Source organism: Erpetoichthys calabaricus, chromosome 6 (genome assembly GCF_900747795.2).
Source record: "Erpetoichthys calabaricus chromosome 6, fErpCal1.3, whole genome shotgun sequence".
Classification (NCBI taxonomy): Eukaryota; Metazoa; Chordata; class Cladistia; order Polypteriformes; family Polypteridae; genus Erpetoichthys; species Erpetoichthys calabaricus.
Genome location: NC_041399.2, coordinates 175026015 through 175046428, shown reverse-complemented (window position 1 = coordinate 175046428; position 20414 = coordinate 175026015). Strand labels below are relative to the sequence as shown.

At 39.0% G+C, this 20414-nt stretch overlaps 1 protein-coding gene across 2 annotated transcripts in view; it reads right to left on the bottom strand.

The window, feature by feature from the left end:
• Positions 1 to 20414, bottom strand: part of nrp1a (neuropilin 1a) — a 136826-nt gene that overhangs the window by 18947 nt on the left and 97465 nt on the right. The window contains exons 9-13 of one of the 2 annotated variants that reach the window (XM_028804121.2): positions 14473 to 14804; positions 13120 to 13264; positions 6883 to 6987; positions 3684 to 3737; positions 846 to 992 (exon numbers count right to left, since the gene is read on the bottom strand). In XM_028804121.2, the coding sequence (XP_028659954.2) occupies positions 846 to 992; positions 3684 to 3737; positions 6883 to 6987; positions 13120 to 13264; positions 14473 to 14804 (783 nt within the window). The remainder of the gene's footprint in view (positions 1 to 845; positions 993 to 3683; positions 3738 to 6882; positions 6988 to 13119; positions 13265 to 14472; positions 14805 to 20414) is intronic. The other variant, XM_051929060.1, reaches the window with a different exon arrangement.

The following is a 20414-nucleotide window of genomic DNA, read 5'->3' as shown; positions in this document are numbered from 1 at the left end:
GGCTGCATTGCATGTTCACAGAATGCATGTCACAAGAACAGGACGATTAAATCAGGTAAAACACAATATTTAAGGGGAGTAAGACAATTATACACATGACAATATAAATTAGGAGAATTAGATACTTAATTGCAAGGTCAAGATATGGAATCACATCATGGAAGAAATAGCCCACTCGCACAATGTGGTAACTTTTGTTAAACAAGTAGTAAATTATCATTTCAAGATAATAAGTAAAGAAAATGATGGGAACACCAAGGCAAATAATAAAACCAGAACCTGACCTTGAAAATGAGATAATAAGTTGTATGTTCTGTACTTGACAAGTTATTAAGAAGAACAAGGTTATAAAATTGTTAAATTATTGAATAAGTGGCTGAAAGGAAATTGATTTTTCATCACATTCAGTTTATAACAGACTCACAACACTTGCACGGCTTTGCGGATCTGAAGGTCTAAATCATACATAATTTACAAAACATGCAAATAAAATCTTAATCTCAGTTAAAATAACAAATTCATACTTATTGTAAGACTTTTTCAGATCATTATTGTAGACAACGGTCGCAGAACACTAAAACAATAATCACTTTCTTTAGAAAATTGTAGGGTTTTATATTGTTACCTCAATAAATATCATAAAACATAATTGAGAAAGAACAAGAACTATCATGAGCTTGATAAACAACACCTTAATATTATAATAACAATTGTAGAGCCTGTTAAGAGTAAATGGGAAATGCAACCACAAATCATCTTTGTGCCTTTGAAGACACCTGTTGCCTCCTAGTTCATCTCTAAAACGGTCAATTATTGAAATAACAAAAATGTGTATGAGCTCCTACCGCTGTGATCCTCAAATGAGCCTGTGATTGGCTTCCCACTTGACTGCAATGTCCACTTTAAGTTATTTCCCTCTTCTTGCTGCCAGCCACATGTTGTATACTTGAGGGGTATGCCGAAGTTACAGTTGAAGTCAGACATTTCTCTTACTGATGGGAAAAGAAAGTAAATAAAGAGTTAAATGGGTGGGGGGGTGGGCGACATACATATGGAGGGATTCATCTATACACTTTCTTTACAAAACCACCTTTTCCATTATAGCAAGACACAATAACACATTTCATAAAAATCAGACAAAAAAAATCCTTCTGCCCATATTTTAGTTCCAATCAAACCAAGCCTTCACAAAAGTCTGGTGTACTGAGTTCACAAAGTGTTACCTAAAATGAGCTCACTATAAGATGTCAAGTGACATTCTAAAATGATGACAAACAAGCACTGCTAGAGACAGACAGATAGGAAGAAAAATGTGACAACTCATAAACAAGGGTATCTGTTTGAAAATGAGCTTCAATATAACACTGGTGGACTTATACTGAAGCTTTAAAGTTTGCCGGAATGTAACATCTGGCACTGGGATAATCATTTATCTCTCTGGATGTTGTTTCTTAACTTCCTGTCTAGGTTTATATCTCACCAATATGAATAAAACACACAGATCACCAAAAGAAGTATAGTAGTGCAGCTCTCTTTAAAATGTAAACATTATTTTACTAAGGACATTCTTTTAATTTTTACTTGCATTAAGTTATTTGTTTTGAGTAATAATAATATCACACCCTTTACATTATAATAATAATCATACAAAAGTAATAATACACTACAAGGCATTTCCTCTGGTTAAAAAAAGAAGTGAAATTATCCCTAAGGCTGTAGGTTCCTTCTTTTGCACAGAAGGTGGCAGCAGAGAACTTTCTGACAAAGCGTTGATAAAATAGACAAGTCAGCCAAAAAAATTTAAATAAAATATATGAGAAGAATAAACAAGAGAAAGAGGTTGGAAAAGTCCTTGAAAATCAATTCCACAATGAGCTAAAGCTCATAACACATTAATGAATTCATCTTGTTAAACAAATAAACCCCTAAAACCTAAACCGTTGATGGATAATTAATAAAAGTTTATTCACCACACGCCCTGTCTTATCTTGAGAACAAACAGCATGTAAAAACTCAAGTTTTCCTTGAATGAGCTGTAAACTGGTAATTTTTTAATGAAGGATACTGTAAACTATGAAAAAAGAAATAATTAGCTTTTAAGGCTCACATTCCTATAAATCTATTTCTTAAAGATAGTCAGATAAAAAGGACCTGGCTAATCAGCAATGGCGGCAGATAATAATTCAACTTTACTGTCACACTGGCTCCTTAGGCTACAACCACACTATGGTGTTTTTAAATGACAATAATCTCCATCCACACTAGCATTTACACACCGTTTACAAAAGTGTTTTTGTTCACACTAAACCTGCACATGACGTAGACATTCACCTACACCTGATATGCGTGCATCACTGGAAGAATCCTGCAGGGGATGTAAATTACTTGCCTTTTGCACATGCATGCAGCATTCAAACTGTACAAAATAAAATTTAGATATACCCAGGTAAGTAACACAACAAGCAGCAAGTCGACTATGTTGGAAAATGGTGATCAGTCAGGGAATGACATGTAGTAAAGAGCAGAATCCACTCAGAATAAGCACAAGCAAATCAGAGTGCATTAAGAGTCTGTGTTTTTTAAACATCTACGTTTTCACCGTCTGCACTTTCACCAGCACAAATTGCAATGCTGAGCTGGAACTTTCAAAGTATACAGCTCAATAGAAAGTGTTTTCAAAAGTCTCTGTTTTTGGGGGTTAAGAACCCTGGGGTAGTATGGACGAAAGGCGAAAGTGGAGACAAATGTCTGCATTTTTAAAGGAAAATGTAGTAGTGTCAATGTGGCTTTAGAGGATGCTTCTTTAGCTTGTAATAATGGCAGGTAACTAGTAAAAAAACAGGGTTGGCACATTAGTGCAGTTGTCCTGAGTAAGAATCTTGGCATGGCCACTGTGTCAAGAGTGTAAGCTCCCCCTCATGTCTGTGTGGGTTGTACTGCAATTTTCTTCACACATTCCAGTGATAGGCATGATAAGTGAAGTGTCACTGTAAACTGGCCGTATACCAAGTAAAGGTGGCTGAACTGTGTGAATATGTCCTGGGATCAACAAGCATCCAGTATGGAGCTGGTTCCTGCCTTGTGTCCAGTTTGCTGGGAAAATGGGGTTAGGTATGTTTAACTTTGGGAATTTAGGGACATATACCTCTCTGGGTAAATTCCCTTATAATCCATCCACCTGCCTAAAGGCGAAGGTGATTGCGTTCTCCACCAGCACTATAGTTTCCTGAGAGTTTACCTTCTAGCTTGCACCAGCCACTTTATAGTGGGGTTAGGATTAGGGTTAGAGGTAGGGTTAAGGTTAGTGCTGGGACCCTGAGGTTGATTGGAAATGAAAAGTTGGGTGGAAGCATAACAACAAGAGGGACAGACAATGTGAGACTTGATATCTGTACCATATCACAGTTGGGTCAAGTGCCTTGCCTGAAGCAGAATGCTGATTACAATGAATTAAGTCTGATATTTGTTATGGGACTTAAAATGTGTAATGTTAAGTGTTTCACATGTTACATACATCAGACGCCTTGGAATTGGCTAAGCCATAAAGCTAATAGGTCAAGCATGCAAAAGTCTCAAAAATCTCACGTTTTTGTGAATAAAATAATGAAATTATACATTTTTTAACTCTAACATGAACTTGAGAATGAAAAGAGTGTCAGGCATCTCAGGAGATTTTGTCTCACCTATACTCTTCGTAGTTTCGGTCGGCTCCTCAGTTGATGGTATGAAGCTGACACCTGGTGAATAAATTAAACTCCAGTTAGAAATGTAGATGACAGCAAAGGGGAAAGCGTGGGTGTCACCGTAGCAGCTCAAAGACTTGATATATTGACAGAATAGCTTTCAGAAAGAAGTGAAAAAGCACAAATGTACTTTGGCAGGGACGGCAGAATAAGCATATCAAAAGAAGTCATGCAAACAGACACTGTGCAGAGGGATCCATTGTGTGTCAAGGAAGGTAATAAATTGGGAGCAAATCAATGAGAGATCTTCTTTCATTTAAATACCCTTTTGGCTTGAACTTCCTTACTTGGTGACATCTACTGTTCTGCTACTACCATGTCTTTGCCATTTATTTACGGATCTGCCTAAATAACTTCTTATCCATTTATTTTATAGTCCACTTAGTATACAGTCATGTGCAGATGCACCCTAACCCAAAAGCAGACCCCCGTGACCCTGTAGTTAGGATATAGTGGGTTGGATAATGGATGGATGGATGGATAAAAACAGAACACTGCTGCGAATAAGACACAAGGACTGATACTCATCTAGGGGTGTTCATATGAAATGAAACTGATGAGGACGAGGGAATTTGACTGCATAAAGCTTGGGATAACCTCTACTGATTCCTGCCCAAAATGTGGGTATTAGGCATACTTTCAGAACAATCCCTTTTCAATAAACATGGAGGGAAAAGTTTTACAGCTAGAGCTTCCACTCTCAATTATATTGGTAATCAATTAATCACCCGTGTTGTGTTTTTTAAAGGTTCTGCATTAAAAATTGACTCAACTGAACAATAACAAATTAGGCTTGGTTCAGGCACTAAAAATATGTAATATTAAAACTGTGAACTAGAAAACCTTAAAAAGTCTTCATAAGAATATAACTACAACATTGCACACAGATTTATGTGTACAAAAGGAATAATTGTTACAAACTGGTGTATTAAATGTTACGTACAAAATGTTAATTTTCCAATTTGTATAAAAAGATTCCATAAAAATACTATAAAATTATTTATTTGCTTTTTAATGAACTAAAGCACAATGGGAAAAAAGTTACACATTTCCGCCACAACAGAGAAGTTCTCTTTCTTGGTGATTTTTTTTGCCATAAAATGTAAGGACCTCATTTTGTTGAATTTATCTGGGGGTCAGTTATGGTAGACATAAATATTTATGAATCATACATTTCCTAAACTTTTCACCCATATGCATAACTGTTAAGCATATAGTTCATAAAAACCTTTTGCTCTTGAAATGTCACGTATGAGCATAAAACAAAATACACAAAGCTGTTGCGTGAGGATAGAAGGTGAATGTGAAGCAACAGCCTAGTAGCTCATAACCTAATAATAATAATAATACATTTTATTTATATAGCGCCTTTCCCATGCTCAAGGCACTTACAGAATATAATAAAGAACGGCAGAATATACAGTATATAGCATTGTACAAACCAGATAAATAAAAAGAAGATTAAGACAGTAAATTCTGAAAAAAAACAGACAACATAATTGATGGTCTAGCACACACATACAGGTTACATTGGCATCTTGACAAAGATGTAAACTGAGAGAAAGGTAATAAAGTCAAATAGAGCTAAAAGCCTTCCTGAACAGATGAGTTTTGAGTTGTTTTTTAAAGGAATCCATGGAGTCAGCTGACCTGATTAATTTTGGTAGGTCATTCCAGAGTCTGGGCGCTATACAGCTGAAGGCCCTATCACCCATGGAGTGTAGATTAGTGAGGAGCACAACAAGATTACCAGAATCAGAGGACCTTAGTGGGCGGGCAGGCACATAGTGATGGAAGAGGTCACTGATGTAGTTTGGTGCGAGGTTATTTAAAGCTTTGTAGGTTATTAGTAGGATTTTATATTCAATTCTGTAGGACACAGGGAGCCAATGAAGACGGAGCAGGATGGGTGTGATGTGCTCGCTGCTGCTGGTTCGAGTAAGGACTCTTACAGCTGAGTTTTGAATAAGCTGGAGCTGTGATATAAGATTAGAAGGGGCACCTGCCAGTAGGGAATTACAATAATCGATGCGGGATGTGATAAAAGCATGGACAAGTTTCTCAGCATTAGAGAAGGAGAGGAAGGAGTGAACACGGGATATGTTATGGAGGTGAAAGTAAGAAAGTTTCTTAATGTGATTTATGTGGGTGGAATAAGTGAGGGAGGAATCAAAAATGACACCAAGATTTTTTACAGTAGAGGCAGGTCTGATGAGATCACTGCCAAGATGGACTGGGAAGGAGCTCATTTTATTAAGTTGCATTTTAGTCCCAATTTGCAGGAGTTCAGTTTTATTGCAATTTAATTTTAAAGAGTTCTGCTCCATCCAACCTAGCTAAGAAACAGCTCACATCAAGTCTCAAGGATAAAGCAAATTCCGAACATATTTTATGCCTTAAACAGACACCTACATCTGAACAATGTGCTTGCTCGCTTTGTAAAGTGTCTCATTTTCAATTCTGTATACTTCAATAAAATTAAACTAAGCCATGACAATGGTTTTGTTAAAGAAATACAACTCAACTTGGAAAGAATACCTATCTATCTATCTATCTATCTATCTATCTATCTATCTATCTATCTATCTATCAATCTATCTATCTATCTATCTATCTATCTATCTGTCTGTCTGTCTGTCTGTCTGTCTGTCTGTCTGTCTGTCTGTCTGTCTGTCTGTCTGTCTGTCTGTCTGTCTGTCTGTCTGTCTGTCTAAGTTGGATCAATTGATATTATGTGCAGTAGGAACAAGCCAAATAGATACACAAGTTATTTTATAACCAAACAGGATTTTAATGAAGAAGATTAAATTTTTCAGAAGGTTTTGGTCATATTAAGGAACAGAGTCAGTAAGATTAAAACATTCCTTAAAAGAGTCACCTCATAGTTAGTAAACTGGAAACAGAGGTTAAAATCTGTGACATGCAACTGGCAAAGGGCTTCCTCAAGTAATATTTAGGCAACTAAGGAAAACCCAAGCAAGTGAGTATATTCAGTGCATGCTGGGTCACATGCATTTTTTAAAAAAATTTTAACAAGCCCTTCCTGGACAAAGGCAATGCCTTTGATCACAGATCCCGGGATGCGTCACAAGACAAGGAAACCGTGCACAGCCTGTCAGTGGAATGAAGATGTTAGCACCTGTCAGATCGTAGTCATCACCTGTGCCACTGTGACAGTTGGCTTGATCATCGTCACATTCATCCACCAGAGATGTTGCTGTGGTGCTGGGAACAGAGGTTGGAGCTGAAAGAAAAAGAAGAAGTGTCCCCATGATGTTGGTTAGTCTCTCCTCCCTACCAACACAAATTCAACCTGGAAATGGATTGATTAATGGTGGTGAGCTACACTTGAAAAAAAGAAAACATCAAACACTGGGAAGGGAAATAAGACCAAGATGTTTTATTGAAAATTTGCTGAATACTCATATGTTTATTAAATATATATATATTTAATGCATTATTATTACTAGTAGCATGATGCCACAGTGGGCATTACAGAAGTCTCATGGAACAAGCATCCTGTATCTGGTCATTGTCTATGTTAAGTCTGTACGTTCTATCTGTTGGTACACTTGTTCTCCTCTGAGTACCAACACTTTGCTCCCACAAGATGTGTTGGTAAGGTTGACTGGTAATTTCAAATTGGACTAATGTGGGTGTTTTAGGAGTGGGCCCAGTAATGGATCAGTTCCCTGTCTGGTGGTGGTTTATGACACCTCTGTGAACGTGAACTGTATTGGGCAGATCTGAGAATGTGATGTGATGCTTTAAGAAGCAAAAATAATAATAAGTCACTAATAATTTTTTTCAACTTGTAGCAGTGCTACCTGAGAGTAAAAACTTCCATCTCCCATCTCTGACTGGACCCCTGCCAAGGGTGCAGGGGCTACTGGGGACAAGAAAGCCAGCATAAGTTTTAAAAGGAGGCTAGTTATACAGAGAGAGGAAGCTGTGTTGTGCCTGGAGTTACCCAACTTTTTTGTTATCACATTTCTTACCTTTGGATTATTGTTCATGCCCTAGATTATCTCCTGTTCGTGTGTATGGACTGTATGGTGTCTGCCTGATGCGTGAGGACTGACTTGGATTGTTCGTCAACCTTCGAAGAAGGAGTGCTCCCGATCCTATCACTCTTCATCATCAGGATATACTGATAGGACTGTTCTTTACATTTACTTACAGCGAGCTGATCTCTGGATTATTCAGTCTCCATCATTTCACTACATTGGTTACCATTTCCTATGAACTTTGTGTATAGTTTTTTTTAGTTGTTTGTTGCTTCTGAGTTCATGTTTATTGTGTAATCGCCAGAAAGGGAACTGCGGTGGGATTGTTCTAGTTTGTGTAGTTAGATTTCATTTATTGTTGTTTAATACATACTTCAATTTCTGTTTTATTGTCATTTGCTTCTTTGACTCTGTGAGGGAGTGTGTGTGAGTTGGGCGAAGGCTGGGTGCGTTCTGGGGGCCACCACCAAAAAAATAAATAAATCGTCAACAGGCAGTGTGAATCTTAGCTGGGTTTTCTTCAGACCACCACAAACTGATACACCTGAGTTAGTTTCATTCTAAAGAAATTTCAGTTTTATTCACTCTTCTATGGACAGGGTGCTAATTAAACGAAACACGCACATTATTCCCATCCAGTAATTCAAAGTATTGCAGTATTAGCCCAATTTTGTCAGGCACTGTTCATCATCAGCAGTGGCAAAACTATTCAGGTTGCAGCAGGAACATAAGACACATTTCTAGTTTAGATATGCACTTCTTCTTTTAACTCCTGAAATTCGCGATGCTTAAAAACTGCATTTCTAGCATTTTGTAGGAATGAAAGAAGTCATATATCATGTGAGGAAAACAGAAGTACCACTCTCAGCAATGTGCTTTCATTTAGGAGCCCCACCCTACACTGATTTATTTTCGAATCAAATCCTCTTTCTCACAAAAACATTAACAGAATATTATGTGTTAACTTTGATAAGCTTGTCAGCACCTGGTCAATGAGTCCATTCCCAATGAGTGCAAATTATAATTTCCTAAGGCATCTGCTCTGCAATGAGCCCTATAATGATCCACGTGAACATACATCTTTCTGATCTATAGTACAGTAACCTCCAGCTATACTAAATCAGCTCCATATACTATGCTAAATTTAGATATCTGTCAGATAGATGGCCATGAACCCTGACATACCCACAATGTGGGGAATTGCAGCTTGTCCTTGTCAGTCGTTGCGTAGCCTAAGACTTACAGCACATACGATTTACTGTCTCCAACAAACCAAAAGCAGACTTTGTGTAGGCAGAAACCAGAGCTCGTCTAAAACAAAGCTGTGAGGCAAAATCCCACTTCCAATTCTCGCTACCTAAAGGACCTATATATTATACAATTACAGGTGACAAAATGCCATTAGCCTGTAAAAAACGACCCTGCACAAACATCTGCAAAAGTTTATTTAAGGATAAGTCCGTTTGTTTTTTCGGTCATGTGAAGCTCTCATGACACACACAGTCTCAAACAGAGATGATAAGAATGAACTTTCACTTGAGTATTTGAAGATTATGCTTTTTAAACTGGTGGAGACCAGTCCTTCCACACACAAGTTGCTTATTCCTGGCTAGGATTCACAGTGCAGACCTGGCACATGACAGTCTTTAGGTCTTGCGCTTGTTTTAGCCAAGTCAAATATGTCTGAAAGGCTCCGTCTGGTCAAAACAGCCGCAGGATGGGAGTTGGTAACCTCCTATTTTAAAATAGGCTTTTTATAAGGCAGACTCTCGGATAAAATGCTTTGCAACTTGCGTGTCGTTTTAATTGTAAAGTGGAAGGGCAAGTGGAGGTGTTATAACAGTTTGAATGTGCCACAAGAAAAGCTTTTAGAAATGCCTCCTAACACATGTAGTACATTCCTCACCTTTTAAATTGAATTTTATTCACACAGCCAATTTATGTACAATCTGTGAAATCTACTGCTAAATTAAGTGAACAGTTAACAATAACAAGAAAAAAATGAAATTAAAAAACCCAAATGCTAGCTATTATACAATACAGAGCATTCATTGTGGGGAAGCATTCTGCATCAGATTCATAAACCTTAGTACTAGATCAGGTGAACATACAGGGTGAAGATTTAAAGAAGATCAGCTTTCGGCTGAACAGCTATTTGTCATTATACCCTGACACCTTTGAGCGAATTGACATCTCACTGGTGTCTATTTCTTTGTATGAGTTTACTCAGTAATTAAAGGGGGCTACTATTTAAGCAAAACATTTGCAAGAACTAAAACATTACAATTTTTGGGCAGGTCAACATTTAGAACTGTGGCTTTTTTCAGGTAATTAATACATTAACCTCAAATAAAATGCTGAAATGATGGCCTGGTCAGTTTCACTATTATTATCACAAACACAAAGTACTAATTTGAATAAATCTTAAATTCCAGGTCAAAGATTTATGGCCACCGAACCCAACACTGAACTGGAGGATGTGCCCCAGTGATTTGCTTTTCCCAGTAATACTTCAGGCTGATGTCCTGGTTCTATGTGTTCTTCCATTGTTGCCATTTGTAATATGACAACAATGAAGTTAAGTGACAAATATTTCTGTACTTGCTACATGTAAGGGGACAGCTTTATATTGTGCATGATTTCCATTTCTTTATTACTGATTTAAATTTCGATTTGGCAATGAATATTATCCTCAGATCAAGGATCAAGGATCTTTTATTGTCATTCCAACATTCATACGCAGAAAAGAAATCCTGTACACAGGTCTCTGTAATTAAACAGTGCCCATGATAACCCCATAAAAAACTTCATAATAAAAAGTACCCCATAAGTAGCTCTAAAGCTTCATGATAAGGGTATCACAGATAAACACAATAAAATAAAATGAAGTAACATTAAAGTAAGGTAACTATAGCTAAAAGAAATATATTATTGCAGTATGCCCTGATGAAACTAGAATAAGGCTACATCCACGCTGCTACGCTTTCATTTAAAAAGAGTCCACACTAGCATTTTCACATCATTTATGAAAGGATTACCCTTCATACTAAAATGGTAAAAACGCATATGACATAATCGCCAGCCTACAGTGGACATGCATGCAGAAAAAGGTCTTAAACTGTGCATACAACTGCAATTTTGGCACGACTGAAAGCTTGATATGCAGTTGCTGACTGATTATATGAGTTGGCCTGAATTTCTGCTTCATCGGCCATTGTTTTAACTTTCAGTACGGGAGTGGCTGCGTTGCTCGATTGCATCTCATGATTGCGCTGTTGTAGAATCGGAAGAATTTCATGTTAGAATTTTCAGTCAGCTGTATTGTAGTGTGATCAGTTACACAAGCCAATTTTTTGGTGTTGTTATCAAATTTCCTAAAATTCATTGTGCAGTGGCTACAGTGTTGTACAGTATTGTACACATATTGTCTGAACAAAAAAGACATGGCATGTCAGTTGGGCTGAAAATGTTTGTGCAGTTGGAGCACATATATGACTGCCAACTCTATTGTGCAGTGTGATTTGTTGCTTGGCCACGATTTTTAAAAATTGCACAAAAAGCAATTTAAATGCTTACAGGTAACAACACAACAACAGCTATGGAAAACAATTCTTTTATGTCTGCTATGTTGGAATACGTTTTTCTTATGTGAAAGCTGACCATTTTGGCAATGAGACATTGTAATAAGCAGGATCAAATCAGGGAAAAGCTACATATTTTTTTTTTATTATACTTTATTAATCCCGAAGGAAATTACTTGTTTTTTTTTTCGCATACCCCTTGGGGTCAGAGCGCAGGGTCAGCAATTGAAGGTTAAGGGCCTTGCTCAAAGGCCCAGCAGAGTAGCATCTCTTTTGGCAGTGACAGGAATTTGAACGGGCAACCTTTGGGATACCAGCGCAGATCCTTAGCCTCAGAGCTACCACTCTGCACAAATCAACAACAACAACAGAGTCTGTGTCTTCAAAAATCTTAATTATTACCTGTTCACAGTGAAACTCTGGCAGGTGTTTTAAGTCTCCTGTTCTAGAGTGTTTTCAAAAATATTATTATATTCATTTTTTGTTGGTTGAAAACAAAGGAGTAGTATGGAATGTCTGCATTTTCAAATGAAAATGTAGTAGTTTGGATGGGGCCTAGTGCTTAAACTTCATCAGCATCCGAATGCCCTTCTGATTCCATTTTACACAGAATACAATATAGTAGGAACAACTAAAATGACAATTTTAAAACGGTGCTCAGAGAAGCAATGCTTGACTGCAGTCTGATTGTCCAAACTCAGTGTGAAATTAACGGCCAGGCTGAACGTGTTCCCATTGGCCTGAGCTCCACATAAGGTGCAGGAAAGAGATAAAGCATAAAACGTCACCTCTGGTTTCAGGAATTATATGCAACAAGTCAAACTGAAATCAAGCTCTAGCTGATTCCTGGCCCTAGAAGAAAAACAGCATAAATCAGCCATTGCTAGCCACAGGGTGGTTAAACTGAGGACACTGAATGGGTCTTGAAGTTAGGCTATGTATCATAGCCAATTAAGAGAGAATTATAGAATTGCTCCTTATTGAGCTCCACTTTAACATCTTCTAAAGTAAATAAAATGTCTCTCCTCTCTCTCTCCATATATATATATGCAGCCAAGATAGACTATATAGCTATAGCCACGATGGGCTATCTTCCCTTACCTATCTGGAAGGTCAAGTTAATGAAATGCACAGAAGAGAAGAGCAACAGCAGCAATGGAAGAGAATCACATGCCCAGTTGGGATGATAAAGAACAAAATGGAATGGCGCATCCCCACCAGGCTAAGAAAAGGACTCTTTCCTGGTTGGAAGACCAAAAATATGGGACAATGGGAGACTTCTTCTCACATGCAGGTTTGTTCCCACATACACTGGGTGGCAGCAACCCCTGTGGCAAACTCCAATAATAGCAGGGCAGCATGGTAGTTGTGGTCCCATAACACTGCCCTGTTGAGTTCCATGGGAGATGCAAGGAAATAGTATAATAATGTAGTGAAGGCTCAGGTTCTACCTGAACCAGAAGTGCGTTCTGGATACAGGCAGTGTGACTGGAAATACTTCTGGGTTGGGACATAAAAGCAAGCCCTCCACTTCCCCCGGAGAGTCATAGTCATGAGAGGAGATAGACAACACTCGCCTGGGAGGAGGAAAAGAGAGAAGGAGTAAAAAGGGTAGTGCAATGTGAAACGAAGTCTGTTAAAGGTACACTGTTTGATAAATGCTTGCTTTGAAACCCGTGGACTTGTGTCTGTGGAGTTGTGTCTGAGGTTTGGGGTTTGGTGGCAGCACCTAGTGGTCACAGTAAATAACACACAATGTTTATCACTTCACCTCATTTCTATTCTTACCTTTAATTTCACAGCCGAGCAGTTCAACACGCAGTCCGAACCCTGAAACCGCAGCACGCTCAGGGATGATACGAATGAACCTTGTGAGCAGGACATCAAATGTTTTCATTTCGGGTGTGTCATAGTTACTATTTCCTTCAAATATCTGTAAGACAAGAGTGAAGAATTACAATTTGGGAGTGACTAAAAAAGCTAATCCACTCCAGGCTGCTTCCAGAGGAAAACTTGGCAAAGAGAAAACCAAAAAAAAAAGTGAACAGGTGCAGACAAGATCAATATTGTCAGCTGAAAGCATAACTAGTTCTGTCAGCAGAGTGCAAAGCCTGAAGACCTTTAAAGGAGACTTATGAAGGTGTAGCTGCAAGATAAATGCATATAGTAGAAATGTAATAATTAACTCATCTACACTATATCACATCAGGAGACTAGGCCAATCTGTTTCTCTTCACTTTGAACATGGCTTGATGGGATTTTATGAAAGATGCAGGATACAAGACAATGGAAACTTGGGTTTCATTTGTTCATAAATCAAATGTTAGGACATCTGGAAGCAATTTATACTTCTGTCCCAGCTCTTGTAGTTAGAGCACAGCGTGCAGCCATATTTCTTAAGCTGAGTGCTCAAAGCATACTTCTGTTGACAGATACATCTAAGGTCCGCAGTGATGTTTCATGTTTCTTTCAACTTCTATAATGATTCTCAAAGCTGAGAAGTGAAAGTTGAATTTACAGGTCACACAGTGCTGCAGCAAATAAGAAGGAGCAGAATTCCAAGTTATCCTGTCCTTGACAAAGCAGTAGGGAAATACCTTTGTCTTGGCAACTGGGCCTCTCCTAAACTGGTTACACGCTAATGTGGTTCAGCTGGAAAGAAAGAGAATTCCAAAGTATCTGAACTTCTGGAACAGGGCAAAAAAGTTTGACCTTACAGGGCTCAGAAGTCACATTTCAGGAAGTACACATCTATCACTATTGGCATTGTTGAGAAGATGACGTATTTGTATTTGATTTTTTCATTTTGTACAAATTGAGGTTCAATTCTTTTATCTTATATGGCAGTCACATGATTAATTGGATTGCTTAATAATAAATGACAACTGATGGAAAAGCCCTGTATGCTGCATTTTAACAAAACACTTCTGGAATTCTGCACAGAATTTTATTTTTCAATGAATTTCTCATAAAAAATTAACACTGAAGTAGAGGAATGGTCTGCAAGTTTGGGTGAACCCTGCTGTCTACTTCAGTATGACTCGACTTCAGTCCTAAAACTATAGCATATACAGCACAAGTAATTTTTTCTTCATTTCTTATACATTTCTGTGCAGTTGCACAGTGCATTCCCATCCTTACCTTTGGTTTTGTGCCACTGGAGTCCATAATCATCTTCCAGTCTGATCCATTGTTGCTGTAGCCAATCTTGAACTTCCTCATGAAGACTTTGTTGTCCCTATGTCTTCCACCTTGGATGATGAGACCATGGACTTTCTTCTCTTCACTCAAGTCAATCTGCAGCCACTCCTTGGTATACGGCTGACTTTGTGTTGGCAGTGTCCACACTGAGCGACTGGTTAGGAGCCGGGCATTTTCAGGATTCCAACTTCTGTCTCCATGGTTAGAAGCTGTTATCTGACCATCTGTGATAAGGCCCGTTACCATTCCCAGCATTCCAGAACAAGGGTAGTCTAAAAGAAGAGGAAGAACTACCATTAAACACCCACAAACAACACATTAAACGGTGTCTCGAGGTTTTTACTTATTTCATTTTGACGTATGAAATGATGAATCTTGAAAACATGACAGTATGGCTGGGTTGCACATTGGTAAAGGCTTTATCTTCAGGTGGCTGGGTTAAATTCACAGTGTGTGTTGATATTCTGCGTTTTTTCAATTTTTTTCTTCTTCTTACATCTTACATCCTATGGATAAGCAACTGTAAACTGACCTCATATAAGTGTGACTGTAGGATTATGAGTGGGTGGACTCTGAGAATGACAGGTGCTCCATCCAGGGATGGTTTTAGCCTTATGCCTGATACTGCTGGAATAGGCCCTAGTTTTGTGTGACTTATTCTGAATTGGATTAAGGAGGTTCTGGCTGTTGCAGTTTTTCAGTTTTTTCCTACAATCCTAAAGGCATTTTATTTGGTTAAGTAGTGAATCTAAAAGATCCAGTATGTGGACATGTGTCTTTAGATGAAATGGTATCCCATTATGAGTTGGTCCCGGCCCTGTGCCTAGTGCAGCTGTAACTGGTTTTGGCTAACTGCAATCCTATTATAATTCTGAAAATGGATGGCTGCTCTGTGATTTTAATCAATAGAAAAAGTGTGCAGGCATTTGGGGTTAAATACAAAGTGCCTTGTGACTTATTGAGGGGTATTAGAGTGAAAGGCTGGAAGACAGAAAGAGCACAAGCACAGATGGAGCTGTATTGTATAAAACAGCACTCCTAAAACAAAGGCATGCTCTGATTATGGAAGATAGAAATTAAATGCATAAATAAGCGCACATATGCTACATGACTGAACCTGCTGTCATCTATGGATTGGCAAAGGGAAGAGTCGGGAGTTGGTGGTGGCAGTTAGTAAGTTGAAAAGGAGATTGTTATGCATCAGGAAAAATGAGGAGACGAGACATGAACAGGAAAATATTCCAATTTACTTTGTTTTTTTTTTAAGTTACTTAGGTGTAACGGTGGCACAGTGGTAGTGCTGCTGTCTCAAAGTTAGGTGACTTGGGTTTGCATCCTGGAGTTTGTATGTTCTCCCCATGTCTGCATGGGTTTGCCTGATGTGCGCTGGTCTCCTCCCACAGTCCAAAGACAGGCAGATTAAGTGAATTGGCGATTTGTCCTCACAGGTGGTGCAGTGGTAGTGCTGCTGCTTTGCAGTAAGAAGACTGTGGAAGATTGTGGGTTTGCTTCCCAGTTCCTCCCTGTGTAGATAGTGCTTTGAGTACTGAGAAAAGCGCTATATAAATGTAATGAATTATTATTATTATATTAAATGGGCCCTTGTGTGTGTGTGTGTGTATGTTTGCCTTGCAATGGACTGGCACGCTGTCTAGGGTTTGTTCCTGTGTTGTGCCCTATGCTTACTGGGATAGGCTCCAGCACCCCTAAACCCCCCCCCACCGCCATCCCCCCTCACCCCAAGAAATGACATGACTTTAGAATTTTTATAAACAGATATATCATAATGTTTGCTACAGTTTATGAAACTCATAAATTTGTTGTGTATATTAAACAGTAATAATTACAGATAAATGAACATAGGTAGGGCGGCATGGTGGCGCAGTGGGTAGCGCTGCTGCCTCGCAGTTGGGAGATCTGGGGACCTGGGTTCACTTCCCGGGTCCTCCCTGCGTGGAGTTTGCATGTTCTCCCCGTGTCTCCGTGGGTTTCCTCCGGGCGCTCCGGTTTCCTCCCACAGTCCAAAGACATGCAGGTTAGGTGGATTGGCGATTCTAAATTGGCCCTAGTGTGTGCTTGGTGAGTGGGTGTGTTTGTGTGTGTCCTGCGGTGGGTTGGCACCCTGCCCGGGATTATTTCCCTGCCTTGTGCCCTGTGTTGGCTGGGATTGGCTCCAGCAGACCCCCGTGACCCTGTGTTCGGATTCAGCGGGTTGGCAAATGGATGGATGGATGAACATAAGTAGATGGAGATAAGAGAGGCAATGCAATGAATGTCACATACTTCATTTAAATTACAAGACTGTACAAATTGTTCTAAAAAGCTTTCATTTGTTCACATAATGTAACATAATTTCCTCTTGTTAAACTGTATTTGTAATTTTCATCTGGGTTGTTGTTGAGCTCAGTTTTCATGACTAGTAGTTTGTAGTCTGTGAAAAGTGATGCCAGTAAGTGAACATTCACTCGACTGTAATGATTTAGCACAGAATCTGTGGCAGTCGCAAAAAGATTACGCACTAGGAGGAAGGTGTACTGTGCTATTCCATTTCCTTTCACTCCATATTGCTCTTTTTCAAGGTTGTTTCTCATCTCGGTTAGCTCACTCCCAACTTGTGGACCAGGATCAGCAAAGATGTGTTGTGTTCTTTTTTCCTTGGTTGCTGTAACACAGTCTGTTCTTGAGTTGTGCACATTACAGAGACGCTGTTGGACAAAATAATTGTACAGTATTTCCAATCTCTGCATGTGCTGGTTAGATTCTTTCATCAGGCCTTTCCGTTTTTCTTTCCCATGCTAAGATTGCAACACTCCAGAATCTGTTATGTATATCTCCATAGCTGATGTGGACAAAAGGCTCCCCACTTCTGTTTAAAAAAGCTGAGCCATTTTTACCTCTTTTAGTAAGGATATCTTAAATGCATAACATTAATTTCTATTAATAAAGTACTAAAAATTGTAATTTTAGTTATGGGTGGAGGAATACGGCTAAATGAAGGATTAATTTTTGGCACACAAGATTCATTTTCACAAAGAGGCATGTGGTAACTCAAAGCAGCTTTTGTCTTGCTGAATACCGATCAACGCCACAGCGTCTTACACTAATTTGTATTGAAGTACAGTGTGATGGAGAGATGGGCTGAGAAGACAACAGTGGGCATTCTGTTAAAGAAACAAAACAGCCTTTTTTTAAAATAGAAATCAGAAAAGCTCTATCACAAGAAAAGAAAATGTGGCTCCAATGGCTTCTTCTCAAAATCAAGATGTGATAATGCAAAGAATTTCTGCTGTATTCTGGAAGAGAAACCATGAAGCCAAATTTCTCTTCTAGAATGCCAATATAAAAGACCATTAAACTAATCGGCCTAATTAGCCCTCAGTACCTGGAAACATTATAACAACATAACATAACATAATCAAAATTGCTTAATCCAGTTTAGCATCTCAGGGGGCTGGAGCATATCCTGGCAGCACTGAGTGTAAGACAGAAAACAGCCCTGGCAGTGGCCCACTCACACACATGTCCAATTTAAAATCACCAACTGACCTACCATGCAAGAAGAAGTGGAAGAAAAAGTGTAATACCTGCAGGAAAAGCTACAAAGACACAGGGAGAAAGTGCAAAATTCACAAATACAATGACAGGGAGCAAGATTTACAGTTGCTGCCAGCCCAGTGGATCCATGAGGTAGAAATACTATGCTGCCTGTTAATATAATTGTGCCATTGTACCAAAGATATAATATTTTGTGTATCTATCCATCCTTTTCTTCTCCTATAACTGCACTGTGGGGTGCTCACATCTATCCTGTTAGACGTGTTAAGAAGTCCTTAACCAACTCTGTCTGAGATGATAGTTGCCAGGCATCGTTGTTGTGTGAACTCAAACATTTGTCCAAATGTTTCTTGAAGTTAAAAATATTTCTCATTGTCATGTTATATTTTGCAAAAATGCAGTCACATACAGTATATGGTTTGTTTAAACAGCAATACACTAAATATTTACCAGTATTAAAGACACATAAACAAGACAAGAATCTTACTGCATGTGTGCTCATTGCTTTGAACTACTTTTGGTTATTTTGTTGCAGCTAACACCACTCATAATGCACACTTTATATAATGTTTAGTTCAATCAACTACAGGAGGTATTTATGAATACATTTTGTACAGGAAACTGCTTACTGAACCCATGTTGCAGCCATAAATATATGTATCTGTGCATCCAACAACTTGCCTACCTGTTGACTTCACCTGACTATTTGGAAAAAGAGCGGTGCACAGACAGAGGATGCAAGGGTATAAGAAGTACTAAGTTGGCATGAGACAGGGAAAGTGCCTAATAGGTCTTTCAATTTAAGACCCTCCACAATGGCATGAAAAGCATGTCCTCAAGCGAGTGTCATTGACAGAGGATAGTAAAGGATAATAAACGTTGCAATTGTAGATGAATGCTGTTTGAAACAAGCAAGGATATGGCTATGTAAGTATATAACTTCCAATACGTGTGCAATCTGAATGTGATTAACTTTCAGTTAATGGTACTGTGCATTATATGTTCTGTTTATCTGGGCTTAAAATATTAATGGATGAATGAATGTTGTTTACATTTTGCCACATAATAAGTTATGATATCAATGAACAGCTTTTATGCTGAGAGTGCCCCGCTCAAGTAAGATACCCATCTGTAGTTCAAAAACATTTTCCAATTTTCTGTTTAGATTTTGAGATATTAGAATTTATAATGTTTCCAATGAATGCGTGCTAACTGAACTGTCGACAAAATATTTTCTATTGTTTGCATTTTGAATCATAGGAAGTAGCAATATCAACACACAACTTCCAATGCAGCTTTTTTATCTGAAGTGGTAAGTACGATTGTAATTTTGAAGGTAACTTTGGGTCAACATGATACTGTATCTAGATTTTATTGTATGCTGTCTACACATTCAGATATACTATGTAACAATTTTAATGCACAACTTCCAATCTGAAAGTAATGTGGAAGGTAACCCGAACACAGACAGGCGGACACCGAAGGTTCAGTCACCAACACACGTTTATTTATACATTATTGTCTATTTACAGTGCACACAACCCAGTACTCCCGTACCAATCACCCTTAGTCCAGGCCTCTCTCTCTCTCTAATGCCTCTCTTCTGACCGCTCTTCCACCCGACTCCAGTCATCGAATGGAGGGAGGTGGCCCCTTTTATATCCACCCGGATGTGCTCCAGGTGCCTCCCGATGAACTTCTGCCGGCACTCCCTTTGTGTGGCGGAAGTGGCGGCTGTGCACCCAGAAGCACTCCGGGTGTCCCTGGTCTTCGCCCCTCTAGCACTTCCGGGTGTGGTGGAAGTGCTGACGACCAGGGCTTTCCAGGCATTCGGGCGCCCCCTGGTGGTGACCACGGGCCCCTATAGGGTTGAGCTTCCATGCTCCTTTCCCGTGGTCCCCATAGCCACCAGGGCGGTCGCCCCCTCGTAGTCCGGAGGAGGCGTAATCTCTCCTCCGGTCCTTCCGGGTGTCCCGGCTGGGTACCATCCCCAGCCGCTCGCCACAGTAACAAAGATATCGAGTCACCTCTTGATATCTTTGTTATTTATCATTTCGAACACCAGTAGTCCAAAAGGCACTTCCTCTCTGATAACTGAAGACATAGTAGACCTCTGCAGGCAATATAAGTAGGCCTTTTTAATCCATTGATGTTTGAAAAACACTTTAAAATAAATATAGTGTCAACAATTGTTTATGTTAATAGCATAGCATGTTAATAGCATATTTATTCAATGACTTTATAATGATACTGGCAATGGTACCTGAAGACAGGTAATAGAATAATTAATTGTATTCTATCAGACAGTCCTTGCCAGTGTCCTCTGT